Source organism: Typopeltis vanoorti, chromosome 7 (genome assembly GCF_054136105.1).
Source record: "Typopeltis vanoorti isolate ZY-2024b chromosome 7, IOZ_Tvanoo_1.0, whole genome shotgun sequence".
Lineage (NCBI taxonomy): Eukaryota > Metazoa > Arthropoda > Arachnida > Uropygi > Thelyphonidae > Typopeltis > Typopeltis vanoorti.
This window is the reverse complement of record NC_143555.1, coordinates 51,167,847-51,188,327: the sequence shown is the minus strand read 5'-3', so window position 1 is coordinate 51,188,327 and position 20,481 is coordinate 51,167,847. Positions and strand designations below refer to the sequence as shown.

The 20,481-nt window shown below is 33.7% G+C and overlaps 1 protein-coding gene across 1 annotated transcript in view; it reads left to right on the top strand.

Annotated features, from left to right (window-relative positions):
- LOC150104671 (uncharacterized) overlaps positions 1 to 15,657 on the top strand; it is a 58,413-nt gene extending 42,756 nt beyond the window's left edge. Inside the window, exons 4-5 of the mRNA XM_090395605.1 lie at positions 520 to 7,714; positions 15,520 to 15,657. Coding sequence (XP_090251731.1) covers positions 520 to 6,360 — 5,841 coding nt within the window. The 3' untranslated portion in view covers positions 6,361 to 7,714; positions 15,520 to 15,657. The remainder of the gene's footprint in view (positions 1 to 519; positions 7,715 to 15,519) is intronic.
- Positions 15,658 to 20,481: the final 4,824 nt, after the last annotated feature.

The following is a 20,481-nucleotide window of genomic DNA, read 5'->3' as shown; positions in this document are numbered from 1 at the left end:
ACGTCAGATCAAAGTTTGCAAAGAGAAATTGAAAAGAAAATTGTTTCTTCTGAGCAAGAAAAATGTAATATCTCTGAAACTGGTAAAACTAGCAGCTTTTTGCCTTCTGAATTCCCTGATATTGAGAAAGAAGGTGGCATAACGTCAGAATGTTCTAAAGTGGAAGAAATAATGGAGTTTATGATTTCTGAGTTGGAAAAAGAAAATATTGAAATAGTAAAAGAAACAGTTGAGGATATATCATATCAAAATTTGCAAATGGAAACTGAAAATAAAATGCTTCCATCTTTTAAAAAAGAAAATAAATGGAATTCTTTCATTGGCCTTGTTAAAGAAGGCAGTCATTCACCACCCAAATATACTATTATTGAAAAGGAAATTTGTACGATGCCAGAATATTCTGAAGAAGTGGAAGAAATTATGATAGGTATGATTTCTGAAGTGGAAAAAGAAATAAATAAAAGCATAACAAATCAGAATTCAAAAATAAAACCTGGAAATGTAATATACCTTTCCAAGGAAGAAATGGAACAGAATACTATAACTGAACTTGTTAAAGCAGACAGTTCACTAAATAACTGTCACAGTACTGAGAAGGATTGTGTAATATTTGAACATCCTGAAGTGGAAGAAATTTTGTCAGTTATGATTTCTGAAGTGGAAAAAGAAAATAAAGTGGCAAAAGAGACAGACAAAGAGATATCAGACCATAGCTTGAAAACAGAAACCGAGGATGAAATATCTTCTAAGGAAGAAATGAATACTGAACTTGTGAAAACAAACAGATATTCAACATTTAAACATTCTGTTAATAAGATGAGTTGTATAATGCCACAACATTCTGAAGTTGAAGAAATACTGATGGTTATAATTTCTGATGTGGAAAAAGAAAATAATGAAGGGGTAACAGAGAAAAATAAAGGTATATCATATCAAGGTTTTTCTGAGAAAGAAAATGAGAGGAATACCATAGTAGAACCAGTAAAAGCAGACATTTATTCACCAGTTGAACATGTCATTAATGAGAAGATTTACATAATACCAGAACATGCTGATACGAAAGAAATTCTGACAGCTATGATCTCTGAAGTGGAAAAAGGAAACAATGAAGAGGCAAAAGAAATGGATGAAATTGAGAAAAATTCTTCTAAGAAAGAAAAGAGTACTGTACTTGCAAAACCAGACAGATATTCACCAATTACAGATTCTACTAGTGAGATAAATTACACAATGCCAGAACATTCTGAAGTGGAACAAATGCTAACAATTATGATTTCTGAAGTGGCAAAAGAAACAAATGAAGATGCACCAGATCAAAATTTGAAAATGGAAACTGAAAATGAAATGCCTTCTATGAAACAAAAGGAAAGGAATACTATGGTTAAAGTAGACAAATATTCACCAGCTAAATCCCATCTGAAGCCCTGCATTGAAAAGGAGGATTGCATTATGTCAGAGTATTCTGAAATTAAAGAAATGATGACATTTATGATTTCTGAAATAGAAAAAGAAAGTAGTGAAGTAGTAAAAGAAACAGATAAAGATATATCACAGCGAAGTTCGAAAACAGAAATTAAAAATGAAATATTTTCTTCTAAGAAAGAAAAGGAACAAACTACTACAGTTGAGCTTAATAATAGAGACAGTCATTCACCATGTAAATATTCCTTTAAAAGGGTAAGTGCAGTGCCCGAATATTTTCAAGAGGTGAAAGAAATTATGACAGTTATGATTTCGGATGTGGAAACAGGAAATATTGCTGAACTAGATGAAATGAATGAGGACATCTTAGATCATAGTTTACATAGAGAAAATGAAAGACTTCCTTTTTTTTCTGAGGAAGAAAAACAGAATACTTTTGTTGAGCTTATTAAAGCAGATAGATATTTACCAGCTAAACATTTCATTAATGAGAAGAGGTACACAATGCCAGAATGTTCTGAAGTCGAAGAAATTCTGACAGTTGTAATTTCTCAAGTGGAAAAAGAAAGCAGCAAAGTAGTAAAAGAAACAAATAATGATATATCAGAGCAAAGTTTGAAAATAGAAACTAAAATTGAAATACCTCCTTTTAAGAAAGAGAAGGAAAGAAATACAATATTCGAACTTGCTAACAAAGACAGTCATTCATTATCTGAATATTCCAGTATTAAGGAGGTAAGTTGTGCAGCACCAGAATATTTTCAAGAGGTGAAAAAAATTATGACAGATATGATTTCTAATATAGAAAAAGAAAACATTGATAAACTAAAAGAAATGAATGAGGACATGTCAGATCAAAGTTTGCAGATAGAAAACGAAATTCTTCCTTTTTCTGAGGAAGAAAAGAGGCTGAATACTTCTATTGAAGTTATTAAAGCAGATAGTTATTCAACTCCTAAATGTCTTAGTAATGAGAAGGAAAGTTATGCAACATCAGAATGTTTTCAAGCAGTTGAAGAAATTATGAATGTTATGATTACCGAAGTGGAAAAGGAAAACACTAAAGTACAGGAATTTAGAGAGGAAATTGGGGATGATATATCTATGAATAATTCTCTGAAAGACGTGCACTGTGGACCTAATTATATATCAGTAGCAAATGAAGATTCCATTACTGAAAAATCAGAAATAGAAAGACAAGAAAAACATGAAAATAGAAATTGCATTGCTTGTTTAAATCAAAGCATAGAAGATGAAGGTGCACATATAAGATGTTCACATATAAAAGATACAGTAACATTAACTTGTACATTAGAAATAAAAAAAATAACTCCATATACAAATGAAGAGATAGGGACAAAAGGAAATGCAACAGATATAAGTCCTATCTTAATGGAAAATTTAACTGATGGAGGTTTAGCGATGGAAAAAAAAGAAAATGATGTGGCTTTGCATAAAAAATCAGGAGATAATGAAGAATTAATCAGGAAAAATTATAATGAAGATGAAACTATACATATCACCACAGAAGCAATGAATTTAGAAATAGAAAAAGAATACGACAAATTCAAAAATTCAGTGCCTGAGAAGGAAGAGATATCAGGTTTTAAGGAACTAGAAAGTGTTTGTGATACAGAATTGGCTCATTGCAAAAAATATTATTTATCTACCAAATCTCTGATATTGGGAGAGACAAAAGACATAAATAATAAGGAAAGAGAAAAGATAATTGTAGATTCTAGTGCAGTAGAAAAAATGGCTTCTGAATGCATATCAGAAAAACAAGAAAATATAACAATTAAAGATAATGATATGAAAGAAGGAAATATAAATTCTAAAGGAACTGTAAAAGATGCTGCTGGAGTTTATGAAGCTGATTGTTCTTCCAAGATGGAAAATCTGAAAATTGTAACGGCACGTCTTAGAGAAGAAGATTCAATAACTGGAAGTTGTACAACAAAGGAAAGATTTGCAAACCTGGATGGAGGAGATCTTAAAGAGAAAGATAAAAAACCTACAGAAATCAAAGAAAGTAAACAACCATCACCTTCTGCAGAATTAATAACATTAGTTACAGAAGAAAGCATCTGTGTTAGGGATGATGGAAAAAATACTGATCTCAGAAGAAAAGATGATGATGGTAGTTCAGAGTGCAAAGAAAATTTCATAAGTAATTCCAAATTAACATGTGACAGAAGAGAGGAAAACATTCAGAAAGCAGAAAAAGAGAATGTCGTATCTAAACAGTTTGAGATGCAGCAGGAAGGTTTAAAAGCAGACACCTGTCAGCCAAACCAAGAAAACAAATATGATGTACGATATTTCATGACCAAAGAGGATGAAATTAAAAATGCAACAAGCTTAGAAAAAACAGACTTGGAATCAGAAGATATAATTCATATAAAAACACATATTAGACCAAGTTCCCAATTTGAGAAAGAGGAAGAGATGAGAAAAAGTGTAAGTTATATAGAAGAAGTAAGAAAGGATGCAAAGGAACAATGGGAAAAGGAAATAAAATCTGAAAATTATGTATTGGAAGAAAGTTGCAAAAGAACTCAGAATTCCATTGAGCCAGTTACCTCTCTACACATGATGTCCATGCCTTTAAAGCAAAAATCATGTGTAGCGGTTGGAGCTCGTGAAAAAGTAATAAAAGACTTGAGAGGTGAAAGTTCTGAAATAGAAGAAAATTTATCAAAATGTGTGGATGTTCACAGGAACCCATCCTCTGATATAACTTTGGATTATATCAGAGCAGCAGCAAATAATTCTAGTACAGAATATGGAACAAACTTGTCAAGTCATGAAAAAGTGGAAGTGTATAGAAAAAATACGGATATGTGTGCAAAAACATATATACATTTCTCAAAAGAAGTCTGCTATTCAATAAAAGAAGATAAAAGTGATTATGACATGTCAGAAAATCCCGAATTTATAACCCAAGCAAGTTCTGAAGCAGAAGACGATACCTGTGATTTAAAGTCTTGTGCAGGTGTGTGTGCCAGTATTAAAGAAGGCCCAGGAATATTTGGAAATGTTATAGCAGAGAAGCAAATAGCTGTACATCCAAAACAAGAAAGGCAAAGAGAAAAGCAAAAATGTGAAGGCTCTATGTCACAAGAAATGGTAGTTAAAAAGGATGATCATTATCCGACCATAATTGACAGGAAGTTAATTACTTCTGAGGAATCTTCAAGTGTATCAATTGGCACTTCTGAAAGAGCGAAAAGTGACCATATGGAATTTCCCAAAGTACGAATGGAAGAATGTCAAGAAGTGTACACTTCTAAAAGAAAAGAACTTTCTGTAAATAATCTTGGTACTAATATAAGTGAGGATAATGAATGCACCAAGAGAGAGAGAAACTTCCAAGAACCACTTGGAATTAGTACTTTTGGTGAAAAACTTAGTGGAGTAGCAGTGATGAGTAGAAATCCAGAAGGGCAAGCTTTAATAACAGAAAGTAGCTGTTTTGTGAAAAAAGATATGAAGGAGGATAAACTTGTTCTAAAAGAAAGTAATATAGTTGAAATAAGTTCCAAAATATCACCAGAACCCAAAATTTTAAAACCAGATACTACAATATCATCTTATATCACAGAAAAAAAATCAAAGCAGTCTTCAAACTTTTCAACAAAATTACATTTTAAGAAATTTCAATTGCACATGGGAGAAAAATGTTATTCAGATCAAGAAAGTTCATCTGTTTTAAAGAAAAGTTGTAATACCAATCAAAATTCTTTAGGAGATGGAAAGTCTTATATACATGCTTTGCCATTTTGCAAAGCAGAATATATATTAGAAAGCACAAAAAGTATGGATGGTAATTTCACTTCTCAAGAGAAATCAAGCAGTTTTGGATCTAATGCAGAAGCAGAGGAGGTCACCAGTAGTTGTCATTCACATATAGGTGGAATTGCACATGAAGACAATAACAGAATTGAATCAAGAGACCAAATAACATTTTCAGATCTGAAATCAGAAGATAAAGGGTTCCAACCAGGAGTCTGCAAGTTAATGAAAAAAGATGATCTGATTGCAAAAAATGAATTTGAAAATATTTTTCCAAGAAGAGTGGAACATGCATCAGTACCTATCACATTACATGTATTGGGTTCATCACTGATATCTGAAAAAGAACAAGTATCAAAAATAAAATCTGCAACAAATACAGAAACAGTAAAAGAATTTATGGGATCAGGCAACTTTCCTGTGGCAGAAGCAAGCATAGAAGTTCCAAATATTGAGAAAAGTTTCAAGCCATTAAGTGAATATAAAATATTGAGCTTTAATCCAAAAAAGGGCATAACTAGAAATACTATTTTGGGTTCAAGAACAGGCAATAATGATGGCATAGACTCATGGATTCGAAGTGATAGAAGAACAAATTCTACAGAAATTAAAGATGAAAATTCTATCACTAAAGATAACAGATTTCTAAATTATGATCAAATAGAGAAAGAACAGTTAAGTGCTTTGGATTTGACAGTAAAGCCATTTGTCAGAGAAAAATGTCTAAAAGAGAAAATTCCTAAAAGTATGAGTGTTTTGGAAGAGCAAGGCACTGCTATTCCTTTAACGGTTTTATCATCAGGAAGTGTAGAATGCATAACAGATGAATTATCCAGTACAGATAGGGGTGTAATAGTTGATACTCAATCAAGAGCAGAAGAAGATGATATTATTAAGAATATTGTGGAAACTATTCTTGTGGATACTGCTGCTAAGTTTTCAGAAACACATGTTGGTACAAGTTCGAATATTCTGCAAGAATCACAAAATATGGAATCAGTTCAGTTAGAAGGAAAAACAAATGCTCCCAATTTAAATGTAGATTTTAATAAAGTAGATTGTGATATAGCTGAAGATGACAATAATTTAAATATGCAAATAATACAGGAAGATGACCAACAAACAAAAATTCCAGGAAGATAAAAAATAAAATAATTGGTTGAATGAAAATAAATGAAATCCTGCAGCAGTTGCCACACATTTTAAGATATGATGTAGTGTAATTGAATGAGAAATAAGTGACTTTTTGTTTTTAAAACAGAAATTGTTAGAAGTTGGTTTAGATATAATACCATGAAAGCAAGAGATTAAACATTGCTTCTGAGTATAAAACAGAAGTGAAGAAACATATAATATGTGAAGAATCTGCAGAAGAATTGGATTCTGATGAGAAAATTAGATGTGCACCTGATTGTAAATTTCTAGAGAAGAAGAAGAAAATTATGAAAGTATGAACATACCTCAAAAAATGGAAGAAGTAGAATGCATACCATAAGTAGAACTGATAAAAAAAAAAAAGAGTAATTATTATAGTTACTACAGAAGATGACATACATGATTTCAAAGGCAACAAAAAGAAGCTATAAAATAATTTTAGCCCTGTGTGTGTGTGTGTGTGTGTGTGTGTGTGTGTGTGTGTGTGTGTGTGTGTGTGTGTGTGTGTGTGTGTTAAAGAATGACCAAAGTATTAAATGAATCTCAGGAGATAGAGAATTATGTTTACTGGAGTACAAGCAATAATTTGTTATTCCACAACTGAAGAGAAATACGAAGATCTGATTGGGGGGGGGGATCTCTCTCTCTCTTAAGAACAAAATATGTAACAGTTGATGGGACTAAGTCTATAAAGAATAAAAATCCAGCACATTTAACTGTGAGCAAAAAGATACTTTTGTGTAGGATATGATGTGGTGCAACAACTAGAAATCATGAAAATTAATGTAATAGTTGTACAACAGTAACTTTGGGGGGGGGGGATTTTCACAAGAAACCTATAACATAAAAGATGAAGTAATCAATGATTGTCTGATAGGAGATAGGGTTAGAGCAGCAGGGAGAGAGAGAGATTATATCGATGTGAAAAGTGCAGAATTGCAAGATGTGAAGACAAAATAAACCAAGTATCTCATGTTCTGAAGTGCAAGGTTTGCTTCAAGATCCTCATTTAGATTATAAAATTAATATCATCCCTGAAGATTCTAGTGAAGCAGAAACTGGTCAGAGATGGATCAGCTGCATCTTCAGTGAAAATTGATGAACTTTAAGCTCTGCTGGAAGAAGATAGCTGTGCTTTCAAGTTGCAGATTCTAATTAACAAGTTGCAAAGAAGTTGCATGTAATAGAAAAGCTGGTGAGAGTTTAAAATCTTTAGATTATACATTAGAAAAGAATTATGAGTTAATGATTATGCAGAAGAGAAGAGAGGAGAAAAACATTAGTGACATCACCTTAATATGGCAACAGATATAACTGTAGTAGTTCTTGAGTAGGTGCAGTGGTAAGTTAGAATATGTATGTATGCGTGCACACGCAAACATACATGCAACGTTTTTTCATTTATTTATTTATTTATTTATTTATTTTGGGGAGAGGGGGAATACAGTATGCAGTGGCATTTACTATCATCATCATTATCAATTTCCTGGTATGTATCCACAAGGCATGTTCAGGTTACTATGAAGCACGATATCATTAAGTTTACAGTATTATTAATCTCCTATCAACCATTTTCCTTCAAATTAATCTTGTGAGCACTCCAATATTGTCATATCTAACATTTCGTGCTTCTAAGGCACTTCTGATAAAATCAGTCCACCTAGACCTTGGTCTTCTTCTGGTTCTCTTTCCTGCCATCTTGGCATCAAACACCTGTTTTGCTAACTTTTCTTCACCCATTCTATTTAAGTGGCCATACCACCTTAGATTAGCTCTGTGGACACGTTCTTGAATGCTAATAATGTCAAGTTCTTTATCTTCATTTTTAATTTGATTCTGCTATTGAATCCATTGGTTCACTCCTCTTATTTTTCTCAGAACCCTCATATCTGTGGTTTCTAGGTCTTTGATTAAATGCTTTCTTTCTAATCCATCTCTCAGATCCATAACTTAAAACTGGTTTAAACACTGTCTTGTATACTGCTAGTTTGGTGTTTTGCTAATTTCTCTCCATTCCATATAAATTTATTCAGCTGGCTTCCCACCATACTAGCTCTGCTTATTCTGTTGTCTATTTCCAGATTTAACCTGTCATCTTCACTAAAAACTGCCTAAATAGCTGAAATATTTTACTAGTTCTGTAGGATATCCATTCAGAATGCAGCTGAAGTTTTCTATGCTTCTGCCTATTTTCATTGTTGTTTTGGTCTTTTTATTGCTGATTTTCATGCCAAATTTGTCACAGCTGTTATTCAGTTTAGTTAGTGAATCTTGGAGACTTGCAGTAAATGTGTTTAGGAATACAACATCATCTGCATAAAGCAAAGAGCTAAGTTTGACATCTCCAATTCTAATATCAGGCTTGATGCCACTTTATTTCATAATGTGATCCATATAGATGATTAATAAGAGTGGAGATAATTTGCATCCTTGTCTTACCCCTGATTTTATATCAAATCATATTCCTGTATTTCCTTCAGTTCTAACTGCTGGCTGACAACTTAAATATAGATCATGTATTGCTATGCATAATGTTCCATTCACCCCATATAATTGAAGAGTTTTGAAAACTTTTCTCTTTGCATGGGCTAGAGCCATACAGTCAACCATTACTCTCTTTCAGAGCCTGATAATATTTATTATGAGATGATAAAATATCTCTTGCCATTTTCTATAGATATACTCCTTTTTATAAAACAGAATACTTATTGAGTAGTGGTTTCTGGATTCATTGTAAAAGGTCATTATCATAGCCTTTCCACAGCCAGGAAAAGAAACTGAACTGAAAGTTTTCAAAAATTTTCAGTTTTTGTTATGAACTTGAAGAAAATGGTTAGTACTATAGTGGTATCTAGAAAGCAGTGGTCTTCTCTGAGTACCTGTTCTGACTTTCAAAGATGTCAACAATTAGACCACTTACATCATTTCGAAATCCATCAGAAATGCACTCCTGAAATGCAAACTTGGTGTCAGTTTTCTTTTATATGGAAAAGCAAATTCTTGTAGTGTTCAGGATACCATTGTTGCCATTTGGATCCTGGGGTGGGGCATTAATCAGAAATTACTATTTACTAGCTGGGGGCCAATGCTTAGATCAGGGATATGCTTATTTCATGGCAGCATAGGGGATGATATTACATTGTTACCTTAGGATTCTGTGGCATTTTGTTTTGAGAGGCCTTGCCAAGGGCCACTCCTCCACCCCTGATGCAATGCTGCTATTGGTCCAAGACTGCTTATTCATCAGGTTACCCTGCTTACTCTGTTGCCCTCATCTGCAGGGTGATCCACTATCCACCACCTGTGGACTTGTGTTGAATCCATCGTATAGTATCCTTTTCTAAATCCAATTTGGCATTTTCAACCAGTTCTAAGAACCTGTCCTTAGGACTGGTTGAGCCCTCCTAATGAGGGATTAAGTATGTATTTTATGACTGTAGATCTGTGTGTGTGTGTGTTCATGGGCCAGTTTGTCTGTTCTGAGGGACGAAAAACACAAATTTCCAGGTGAAAAAAACTGTATTTCTGTATGAAATCGGCTAACTCACCTTTAGTCGAAAGAGACCAGATAAAGGTTCCCCATATTTTTCCCCATGGGTTTGATTCACGGACGGGAATCAAACCCAGGTCTTTCCGATCAAAGGGCTATGTCTATACCGACTGAGCCATGGAGGCTCTGACATTCTAATAATACTCTTTCACTCTATATTTTCAGTTTTTCATGAATTATTCTACTATTTTGTAGCATGTATTCAATAAACTGATACCTCTATAATTAGCAGGTTTTCTTTTATCCCCTTTTTTTAAATATAGGTATTACTATACTTGTATTCCATTCTATTGGTATTTGTCCACTGATATATATATATATATATATATATATATTTTTTTATTTTTATTTTTTTTTTTTTATTTAAAAATTTCCATAATCTGATGAATTTTTTAACCCCAGCAAATTTCTACAGTTTGGAGCTTATCCTTTCTTCTCTGCTGATTATTATTATTTTTATTTTACTTAGATTTAATTTGGAGAACCTAAAATTAGTGATTGATTTCAGACAAATCTAATCAGGAATGTACATGACTTTGAGATACATCTTGATAATACAAAAATTATGGTAATAAGCAGTGAAAAATATGTTAATGTTAAAATAAATAATAATAGAATAAGCAGACAGTTTCAGTTGCCTCTGTTCATTAATAACTGAAGACCTAAGTTATACAAAATACAACAGAATAAGTCTAGAATGGTTTGCAATGAATAAGTTAAACAAAATATGGAGAAACAAAATAAATTAGCTATAGCCTGAAGATTAAATTCTTCATCTCAATGATCCTCCTGGTGGTGTGCTGTATGGAGCAGAGAGTTGGACTGCTAACAAACAAGAAGATAAAGTAAAAGGTTTTGAATCAAAATGCTTAACACAAATCAGGAACACAAAGTGGGCTGAAAAAAAAAAGAAATGATAAAGTCAGAGAAGAGTTGGTTGCAAAGAAAAACATCTTAAGTAGACTACACAAAAGACAGCTACAGCATTTTGGACATATAGCCATGATGTACCAAGATACTGACTGCTGTATGTCCTTCTTTATGAAATTGTTGAAGCTGTGAAGAGCAGTCAGGCTTGGCCACATTCCAACAGATAGCAAGGCTGGCAGAGGACAGAATCCAATTGAGAAAAAGAATTTATGGAACACTCAACCTATTCTGAATGGATGAGAATGAGTGATTACTACTGTAACTTTGGGCATGGTGAAATCTGGCCTTAGTCTTTTGTCAATATGAGATCTGAAGTTTTTCATTGTAGCTACTGGCAGGAAGGGGCAAGGAGATATGGAAGACTGACACTGGCTGATATAAATGATGATTAATTCAAAATATATAATTAGAATTATGTAATGTACATTTTGTCAGGATTCTAATTTTGTGCATCTTTAGTGTTTCAGACTATGATATATGAAGTGAAAGTAGTGGAAATGTTATTACTGTATATGCTAAGGTAATGTCCCAAAGGATATAATGCAAATATAATACCAAAACCAAAATACCAAATTAACATATGCTACTAGGATAGAATGAATTTCTAGTAGTTCAGGTATTAGAAAGGTATTAGGATTTGGATTGATGGTTGATTCATATACAGCAATATTTCTCTGCTTTATAAAAGCATTTGACTGATTACTGCATGACAAGTTGACATTCAAAATTGTGGGATATGAGAATGAATAATGAATTGAGTAGGTTGGTAGGATATTGGTTCTGCCTCATCTTATATGTGGGAAGAGGTCTCACAAGAAAGCATTGAGTTCTTGTTGAACTCCCTGAAATTTTGTACAAAAGTGGATATTCTAAAGAGAGGGTTGTCCAAAAAAATGTTTCTGATCTCAAGTTACCATTGTGATGAAACTGTTCAGAAATGGACAATAGTGAACTGATGACTGATAAATTCAGGGAACACTTATTTCTACTTTGAAGTCATCCTGTGAGATGATATTCTCAAAAAAGAAGGGGAAAAAAAAGGTGTGTTCTTTACCAATAAAACTATTTTGTGATAATGAAGTATGTGTGATTTTCCACAATACACATCAATATACATGTATTTACTAGTTTATCATACTTGCACAGTATTGTTTGTAAAGAGAAAAGGCACAGAAAGTTTTTGTGAATTGTGCCCAAGTAGCTTTGCTTCCCTCAGTTTGACAGTAGTATACATTGTTTTAGTGTCATTCTGTTTTGTCGTGTGCACAGAATGAGGGGAAGTTGCATTTGTTTGGTCTGTCAGTTGCATGCATTTAACTCATTTGACTATTTTCAGAAGGGAAAATTAAAGAAAAAAAAAGTAAGTTATCATCATATGTCAGTGTGAATATTCATGCAAAATAGATGTATTGGTAATTTAATTAACAGCGATGTGTACTGTATTTGCTGGACCATAAGGCAGCAATTTTAGAATGCAATTTTATTTATTTATTGTGGGTGGGGTGATTGGATAATTCTCCTTTAAAAGCTGAGATTCACAAATACTTAGTAGTGGTGCATATTGAAATTTTCACTGGTTTGCTTGCCTTATATGCTTCCTACAGTTTCTAGTTTGAATATGAATGCTTAATCTCTGCTCCTTTATAAATGTCTAATATCAAGAAGTTGACCTAGCAAAATCAGCTGTGCCATCTCACTTAAAAAAATTATAATTTTTATAAACTCAAATTCTGTTATTTTTGGATTCTGTTATCCATGTATAAGAAATGATTGCTTAATTCTTCTGTAATTCTTCCTGTTGCTCTATCTTATTCGTGTGTCCTTTTTTGGACACATGAATAAGATATCATGCTGTTTTGCATAATTCATCATATTTAATTTGAAACTGCAGTGTAGTGTACAGTCCTAGTAGTCTAGAGGACAGATTTATTTTCACTAAGTTGGTTATCACTATCTGTTACTAAACATTAGTTTGAGCAACAACAAAGATTTGTTTCTCTCACTCCAAGGAGGATATGTAATAACTGTTCATATGATATCTAGTACATCCTCTGTCCAAAAAAAACCCGAACTTTTCGAAAATAGAAGAAACTAGCAGCGCCACTTGTTGTATCTTTTTGTTGTCGAAAGCAGCAACCTTCATTAGTGTCATAAACAGTTGTGTCAACTGTTTATGACATTTGTTTCGTTAGAAGTGAGAATTCGTGACGCACGGCGTGAATATCGTGATGAAAGGAAAGCGATATGACACCTTTGACAATGTTCAAGCAGCAGTAACCATGACCCTCAACAGTATCCCAAAAACCGATATAAAAAACTCATTTAACGAATTAATTGACCATGCCAAACATTGTATTGAAGCTGAGGGAGAGTATATTGATTGAAATAAATGATTTGAATAATTATAATTGGCCTGCGTTTTATTTTCTATCAAAAGTTCGGTTTCTTTTTGGACAGAGGGTGTATTATCCCTCAAGTGAATATGGGAATCTGTTGTTTTAAATTTTATTCAGTATTTTCCAGAAAAAGTTAATCCAAAAGACTTGAAAAAATGAGAAATAAAATCTGCTAACATCTTTTATTCCCCTATAGGAAGCATGCAAGGCTGTTTTTAGCTATGTAACTTTTGGAGACTGAAGGAGCAGTTCAGTCTCCATTGCTAGCTGATCAGAGATAACTGGTCCAAGACTATCACTAATTATAAACAGCATCTGGTGGAGAGATGGCTGACAAGTGTTTGCCATCTCACAGTCCATAACCCTAACACAATATATTTATTGTTTAAAATAATGTAGATTCTATGGTTGATTTTCTTGAGTTTACAGGATGAAAAACCTGAGTTTCCAGGAGAAGAAAACTATCTTGCATCAGAGATCAACTAATTCATGAACCAGCTAAAAAAAGGGTTAGGAAAAGTTCCTAAGCCTTTAAACTTGATTTGAACTGAGAACTGCTTTCTTTGGGAAGCCTAGTTCTACGGAATCAACTGGCCCTTCCGCAGGGCTACACAGGCCTATTAGAATATAGTATATTTTTTCTCTCTCTCTCTCCCCCCCCCTCTACGAACACATGCAGATGACTCACTGCTCATTCTAGCAAACTCATTCTTTGTAATAAACAACCAAAAAGAGTTCTATTCAAAGTCCCATAGACAGACTGCTATTCTAAAGAAATCCTCTATAACAAACTATTTCTGTGTTTCCTACAGGTTTGCTATAGAGAGAGAGAGTCAACACACAACTACCTCTCATCGTAACAAACTCCTAGGGACCAGTTATAAAATTTGTAGTAAATTGATACTAATAGGATTTTGGCTTGGACTTTTTGTTTTGTAATTTGTTATAGTTGAATTCACTATAATGATGTTCATTATAGTGTGTGTGTGTGCAGTATATACACATAAACACACAGTGCTTGGAAAGAATTCAGCAGACACTCCCATGGACAAGGTGCATCGTACCATACACCTTTGTATCTGATATAAATTGCAGGAATAATATGATGCACCCAAGTAATTTCAACTGCGTCTGGGTGAAAAGGCTACGAGAACAGAACTGATGGAGTTTGAAAGAGGTGTTGTGATAGGATTCCATGTTGCAAGCCTATCTGTTTGGCAAATTGGGCCATCCCAGGTCAAAGGGATATCATACTGACATATGGAAGTGCGGTCAGCTGCAAGTACTATCCAAAGTGGACAATTCACTGAACATGACTGTAGGATGCTATGAAGGATATGTAAAAATTGCCTTTTGTTGGCCAATGCATAGAGCTTGGACATCAACTGGAACACAAATCTGCACAAAAACATTCAGAACCAAGGCTCACAATGGGTTTCCATGGTAGGACTGCAATATAAAAGCCCGCATTACCCGAACCAACATGCAGCATAGTCTTCAGCAGTGCAAAGAGTGTGTACAGTGAGATGTGAAAGCTGTGTTATGGAGCATTGAATTATTCTATACCTCTACGAAGCAGATAGATGGATGTGGTAGATACCAGTGAACATCTCTCCAGAGTGCATAACTCCAACTGTGAAATTCAGAAGTGGCAGTGTAATGGTATGGTATGGTCCTGGTTTGGCCTCGGACTTCTGTTTCTTGTATTACAAACACAACTCCGAGAGGTACTGAACATTTTGGACAATGTAATTCTTTCTACTTTGTGGCATTTCTATGGAACTGATGTCTCTTTCATCAAGTACTGTGTCATAAGGCTGCTGTAACTGTGTGATTTGTGGACATGAATATCACCACACTTGACTGGCCTCCACATAGCCCTGATCTCAACCCTATTGAACATCTGTGGGATGAACTGGAGCATCAGGTGAGGTCAAGGGATATCTGCCCCACAACAGTCCAGGATCTCCTTACATGCCTATAGGAATAGTCCAAAATTTCCATTGATCACTATTGTACACTTGTGGGAAGTATGCCCTGTAGGATTGCTGCAGTCGTTGCAGAAAAAGGAGCTCCTACATCTTAAGGTGGGCACCATGCCTGTTTGCTCCTCACACTATGGTGTTCATTGACTTCTTTCCAAGTAGTGTAAACGCACACATAAATAATGTTGAATTAATCATGAAAATTAATTTGGGAGTATGCTGTCTGATTATTTATATATACTTTTATATTTTTTATATTTCATTTATGCATTTTTGTTTGTCTTAGGTTACAAAAGAAGGAGAATGAAGAGTTTTGATCCAAAGAATGAATGGAAAAGACTGTTTCTAGTTTATCAAAAAGAATATTCCATTAAAAAAAAATCCTCTAAATCAACAAGTTCTCTCAAATAGGTAGTTGCCAGTAAGGAACAATGAATAAATAAGAAATCTTAGTTGATGAATAATTATGTTAATTGAACATCCATTAATTCAAGAGTGAACAGCATATGCACTATCCAATTTATGTCAGATGTGTTCCTAAAAATGACAGTATGCTGAAACAGCATAAATCAAACTTTTCCCATAACTGTAAGTTATAAAGGGGTGATTCATTTCGAGAATCAAATTTTTTTACTTAAAATTTTTTTAAAAAAATGAAAAGTAGCAATGCAGTGAAAATGCATGAACATGGAACCTTCATTAGTCATATCATATTTATTCATATTTCAAGAAGCCAAAGATAGAAGTGAATTATCATTTCGCATGCACACAAAATTGTCACAGGACAGCATTTTAATTATTTCATACTAAGGCATTCTGCCATTTGTCTGGTCTTGAATCTTTTTTTTTTTTTTGTTTCGCTCAGCTCCATTAAAAATCTGGTTTCCTTTGCACAGCATTCTAACAGTACATTAAAATCTTATCTCTTGATTTAATTTTAATTTCCTGACCATTTCACTAAGGTTGATAATTGTTTCTTGTTTTCACATTCTGCATAATCCTGAACGAAGTGTGGGATTGAGCAGCTGTTTCCAAACACTATTCATATACCCTAGTAAATAGCGTAGTTTTATTCCAAGAGAGCATTATTGTTTTTAAAAGTTTTTAAATATTGCATTTTTTTCCAGAACAACTAAAATGATATTTCTTTCTTCTTTTCAAGCCTTAGCTGTTTGAGTGATTTTTTAACGGTAATATTTTTAAGTTTTTTAATAAATTATACTTAACTATACAGATATTTTGGTCCTGAACTATTGCTGTTGGATAGTGAATCACAAGAGATTCCATCTAACTTTTAGAAGTTCACTCTCCACCAGTAGCCAATCAGAAATAGCTTGCCGAAGATTATCCACTAATTTTAAGTGGCATCTGGTAAAAGGATGGTATTTAAGTGCTGCCATCTTGTGGTCTCTAACCCTAACACAATATGTTGTCTGAAAGTGTGCATTCTACAGTCAATTTTCTTGAGGTTAAAGGATGAAAAATCTGAGTTTCTGGGATAAAAAACCTGCTTGTCTGTGTCAGAGGTTGGCTAATTCAGGAGCTGGTTGAAGAAAGACTTAGAAAAAATTCCTCTAGTTGGTGACTAAAATTGAACTTAAGTCTTTTTACATGTGGCCTAGTGCTATGGATGCAGATGCCACTTCCACTGAGCTTAATTAATTATAATTTATTAAACATTTCTAACTGTGCATATGTGTTTTATTATAGTATATGTTTTTTAGGCTTGTGTGTCAACTGATGCATCCATCCATTGTCTGTATAAGGAACTTGTGTTTGGCAGTAAGTACATCACTTTTTTGTTTTCATGTGCTGGCTGAAAGTTGTTGGGTAATTTGAAACATTGTCCAATAGTTAGATCTTAAAAAATTGAAATGCTACACCAGCAAAGTTCTTGAACTGTTGGAAGATGCCCACCATGTCTACACTTAGACCAATCACTTTGATGTTATGCAGGTTAGCATAAGCCTTGCATCTCTGAAATTACCCATGACATGCACTGAATATCGCACCATCAGCACTGTCTCTGTGCTTATACAGAGAATCAAGTGTTTGTTTGACAAGATTTACAGTTTTCTTTTGGGATTTATTGCTAATGCGAGTGAGTCTTCATTCAATTTGTTCTTCTCACTTTTTCTGCCACTTTTCTTTGAAATAATTGTGGATTGTATTGTCATAATTCAATCTTGATCATTATATAACCGTTCTCTTGTTAACTCATTAATTTCCTAAACAATGTCTGCAAACTAATCACTTTTTTTTATGTATTGTTTAATGATTTCTACTTAGTTTCAGCTATAGTGTCACCTCATCTTTGCTATATTAGTTTCACCTCATCTTTGCTATTGTGAATATTTTTACCACTTATGTTTTTCAAACATGAGGGTATATATTTTGTTTACGAAGAACAGTGTGTAGGTGCAGTAATGCAGCACAGCTTAAATGCAAAAGATTACAAATGACAAAAGTGACTGCCACCTGTGTGCAAGTTTTTTTTTTTTTTTAATATACAAGGATAATATATTAAAGAACGTATATTATTATTATTACGTGAAAACTCCAGGGAGTCCAAAGACTCATCGAGGGAGGGTACCCACCCTACAACTCTGTCTCCACCACTCAATCCACCAACTACAATGAACTGCAACGACAATCATCATCTACACCAACGCAATCTACCACCCACTACCACCACTAGTATTTTCACAGACGATCGCAAACATTCATGCACACAGCTGGATTCGAACCTGCAGCCTTTTGGCTAGAGAGTGGATATGCTAACCACTCGGCCAACTGGCCAGTATATGCAAAACATCTTTGTAGAATTTAATATTTGTGAAATAATGAAAAGAAATATATATATATATATATATATATATATTTTATTTTTTAAGTAATTTATTAGCTTCCACTTTCAGGAATACAAGATACATTGATTTGTAGTAATTAAAATGAAACACACACACCTGTGATTACAAATTATGTAATATCTGCTGGAAAACTGTAACTATAGAAGTACTTCTTTTGGTTGTTGCTATAGCAGGATTGCTGTTCATAGCAAGGTTAAACTTTTTTTTAGAAACTCTTGAAGAGGGCCTACAAATTACAATCAGAGAAATCAGTGTTGAAATCACCATTTAGAATCATTGGTATTTGATTATTTTTCTTCAATAGTGCAGCACTATCACTGGCATAAGAATGAAGCGAATGAAATCTGTAATATCTTCTGCAACTCCATCAACTCATTGACATTCTCCCCTTGTTTGTGTGACACTGTTGAATTTAGGCATGCTAATGTGCTTGTCATTATTTAACTAAGTTTCAGAGAGAATTAATTTCTAGCTATGATGAGTAACTGCATCCGTGATCTTTGGAATGAGCTAGAAGACTGACAACTAAGAGAAAGAGCGGATTAACTTTTCTGTCTTTGAAAAACTTGAGTGAAAAAAAAAAGTTGTATAGTTTCTTGTATGATTCTCATTGAATTGCTCACTAACCGTCCAAATTCCTTTTTGTAGCGGCACCATCAATTGCACATTTCCCAATATCTGTGGTGAAAGGTCTTGTCACCAGGAGAAATGATGTAGAGTCTATTTATGTCAATTATTATGGATATGGGTATACCAACAACTGCTTATGTTGTTTTCATATTCGTACGCAACCAAACCGAAAGTGTCTCCCCAAGATTTATGAACAGTTATGGTGCAACCAGAATTAGGGGAAAGTGATGCATAGTTTAATTCAAAACACACTTTCCATGTGGTGTCCAGTCACAATAAGGACATCACCGATGTTATGTGATGAGAACTGCTGTCGCCTTGGTTTTTAGCTTAAATGCTGACTCATTCAGCACTTGGAAATTTGATCCAAAGTCATCTAATGTTGGATGTGCAATCTTCAAATTCAGTGTGCTTGCCAGTTGATACAAAGCCCTGTTCACTAATCCATCAGAAATGTCTATATTCATGATGATGAGATTATGGTTTGCCAACAACTAGGATGTTCATAGGGTAGACTGCCAGTGCCTAAAACAGACATTCTATGTAGCTTCTGTCTTTATGTGGGCTTCTTACTTAGCATTTTTGCATTTGATGAATATGTATTGAGCAACTGAAGTCACCTTGTCTTCTGACGAGTTAAGTGCCGAATTGTAACAGTTTACAGAATGATTGCCAAGGAAGTCTTATACCATTGTGAAAAGTAGGAGCTTCTTTTGTCACTAAATATGATTCAATCGGTTCTCTTTCTGAATCTTCTTCAGTTTAGACGCATTTAACCAAGCTTTGTAAGCTTTTTGCATTTCAGTGCCAGTTTTTGCTGTGGCAGTCTTAAATGATATTTTATTTTTTGTTCATAGTTTAAAAATTTAATGTTTTTTCACCTAGAATGACAAAAGAAAATCACTACACTTGGACTTTTTTTAAATGATCTCGTTTTTGCAAAATGAGGTGACATCAACTAATCATTCCATGCTGTAGGTATCAGTACCAGACAGAGACTAATATAAGCTGTCACTTCCATCACCTGATTTTGTAACATACATGCTGTGAGTTTATTCTATGTTGAAAATTAGGTGTACGTAAAGATGTTTCACATAGAATACTGTTTGCACATGCATATTTTTGCTTTATATTTCCTTCATGATTCCTCTGAATAGTGACAATATTTACTTGGTTGAGGTGGGGGAAGCAATAACTAGAGATAAGGAATTGTCTCCATTCATTGTTTGGGGCACACAGAATAGACTGCTTATAATGCATTGTGCTTTTCTCATTCTGATCTTTTGCTCCTGTGCTTGCAGCAGTTATATATTTAACTCAATTATATAGTTACCTCTCCCACCCCCATTGATTAACATATTATGCTACAGAGTGGGTTCTCTCTTTTTGTGATCCATTGTGTTGAACTATTAATTGAGAACAAAAACAATTTCTAGTTTTGCTTTTCATTTTGTTGAATTATATGTAGCAGTCATCTTATACTTGTGTTATAGTTATATGTGGAACTGAATAAAAATTTACATAAAGAAATTGGGTTACTTATGTAGATGAAGGCCGTTTGCCTGTTTTGCTCTGTATTGTATAACCTACGTTGTATTTATTTTTCTTGGATGTTTGCTCATAATATACTGTCATTTTCTTTCTAGTTGTGTTATGTATTGTGTGATGCTTTGCATTTTTTGTTGCTTTATATAGTTTTTTTTCTTATGTGCTTAGTGTGGTGTTATGTGGTTGAAAGCAATGGATGT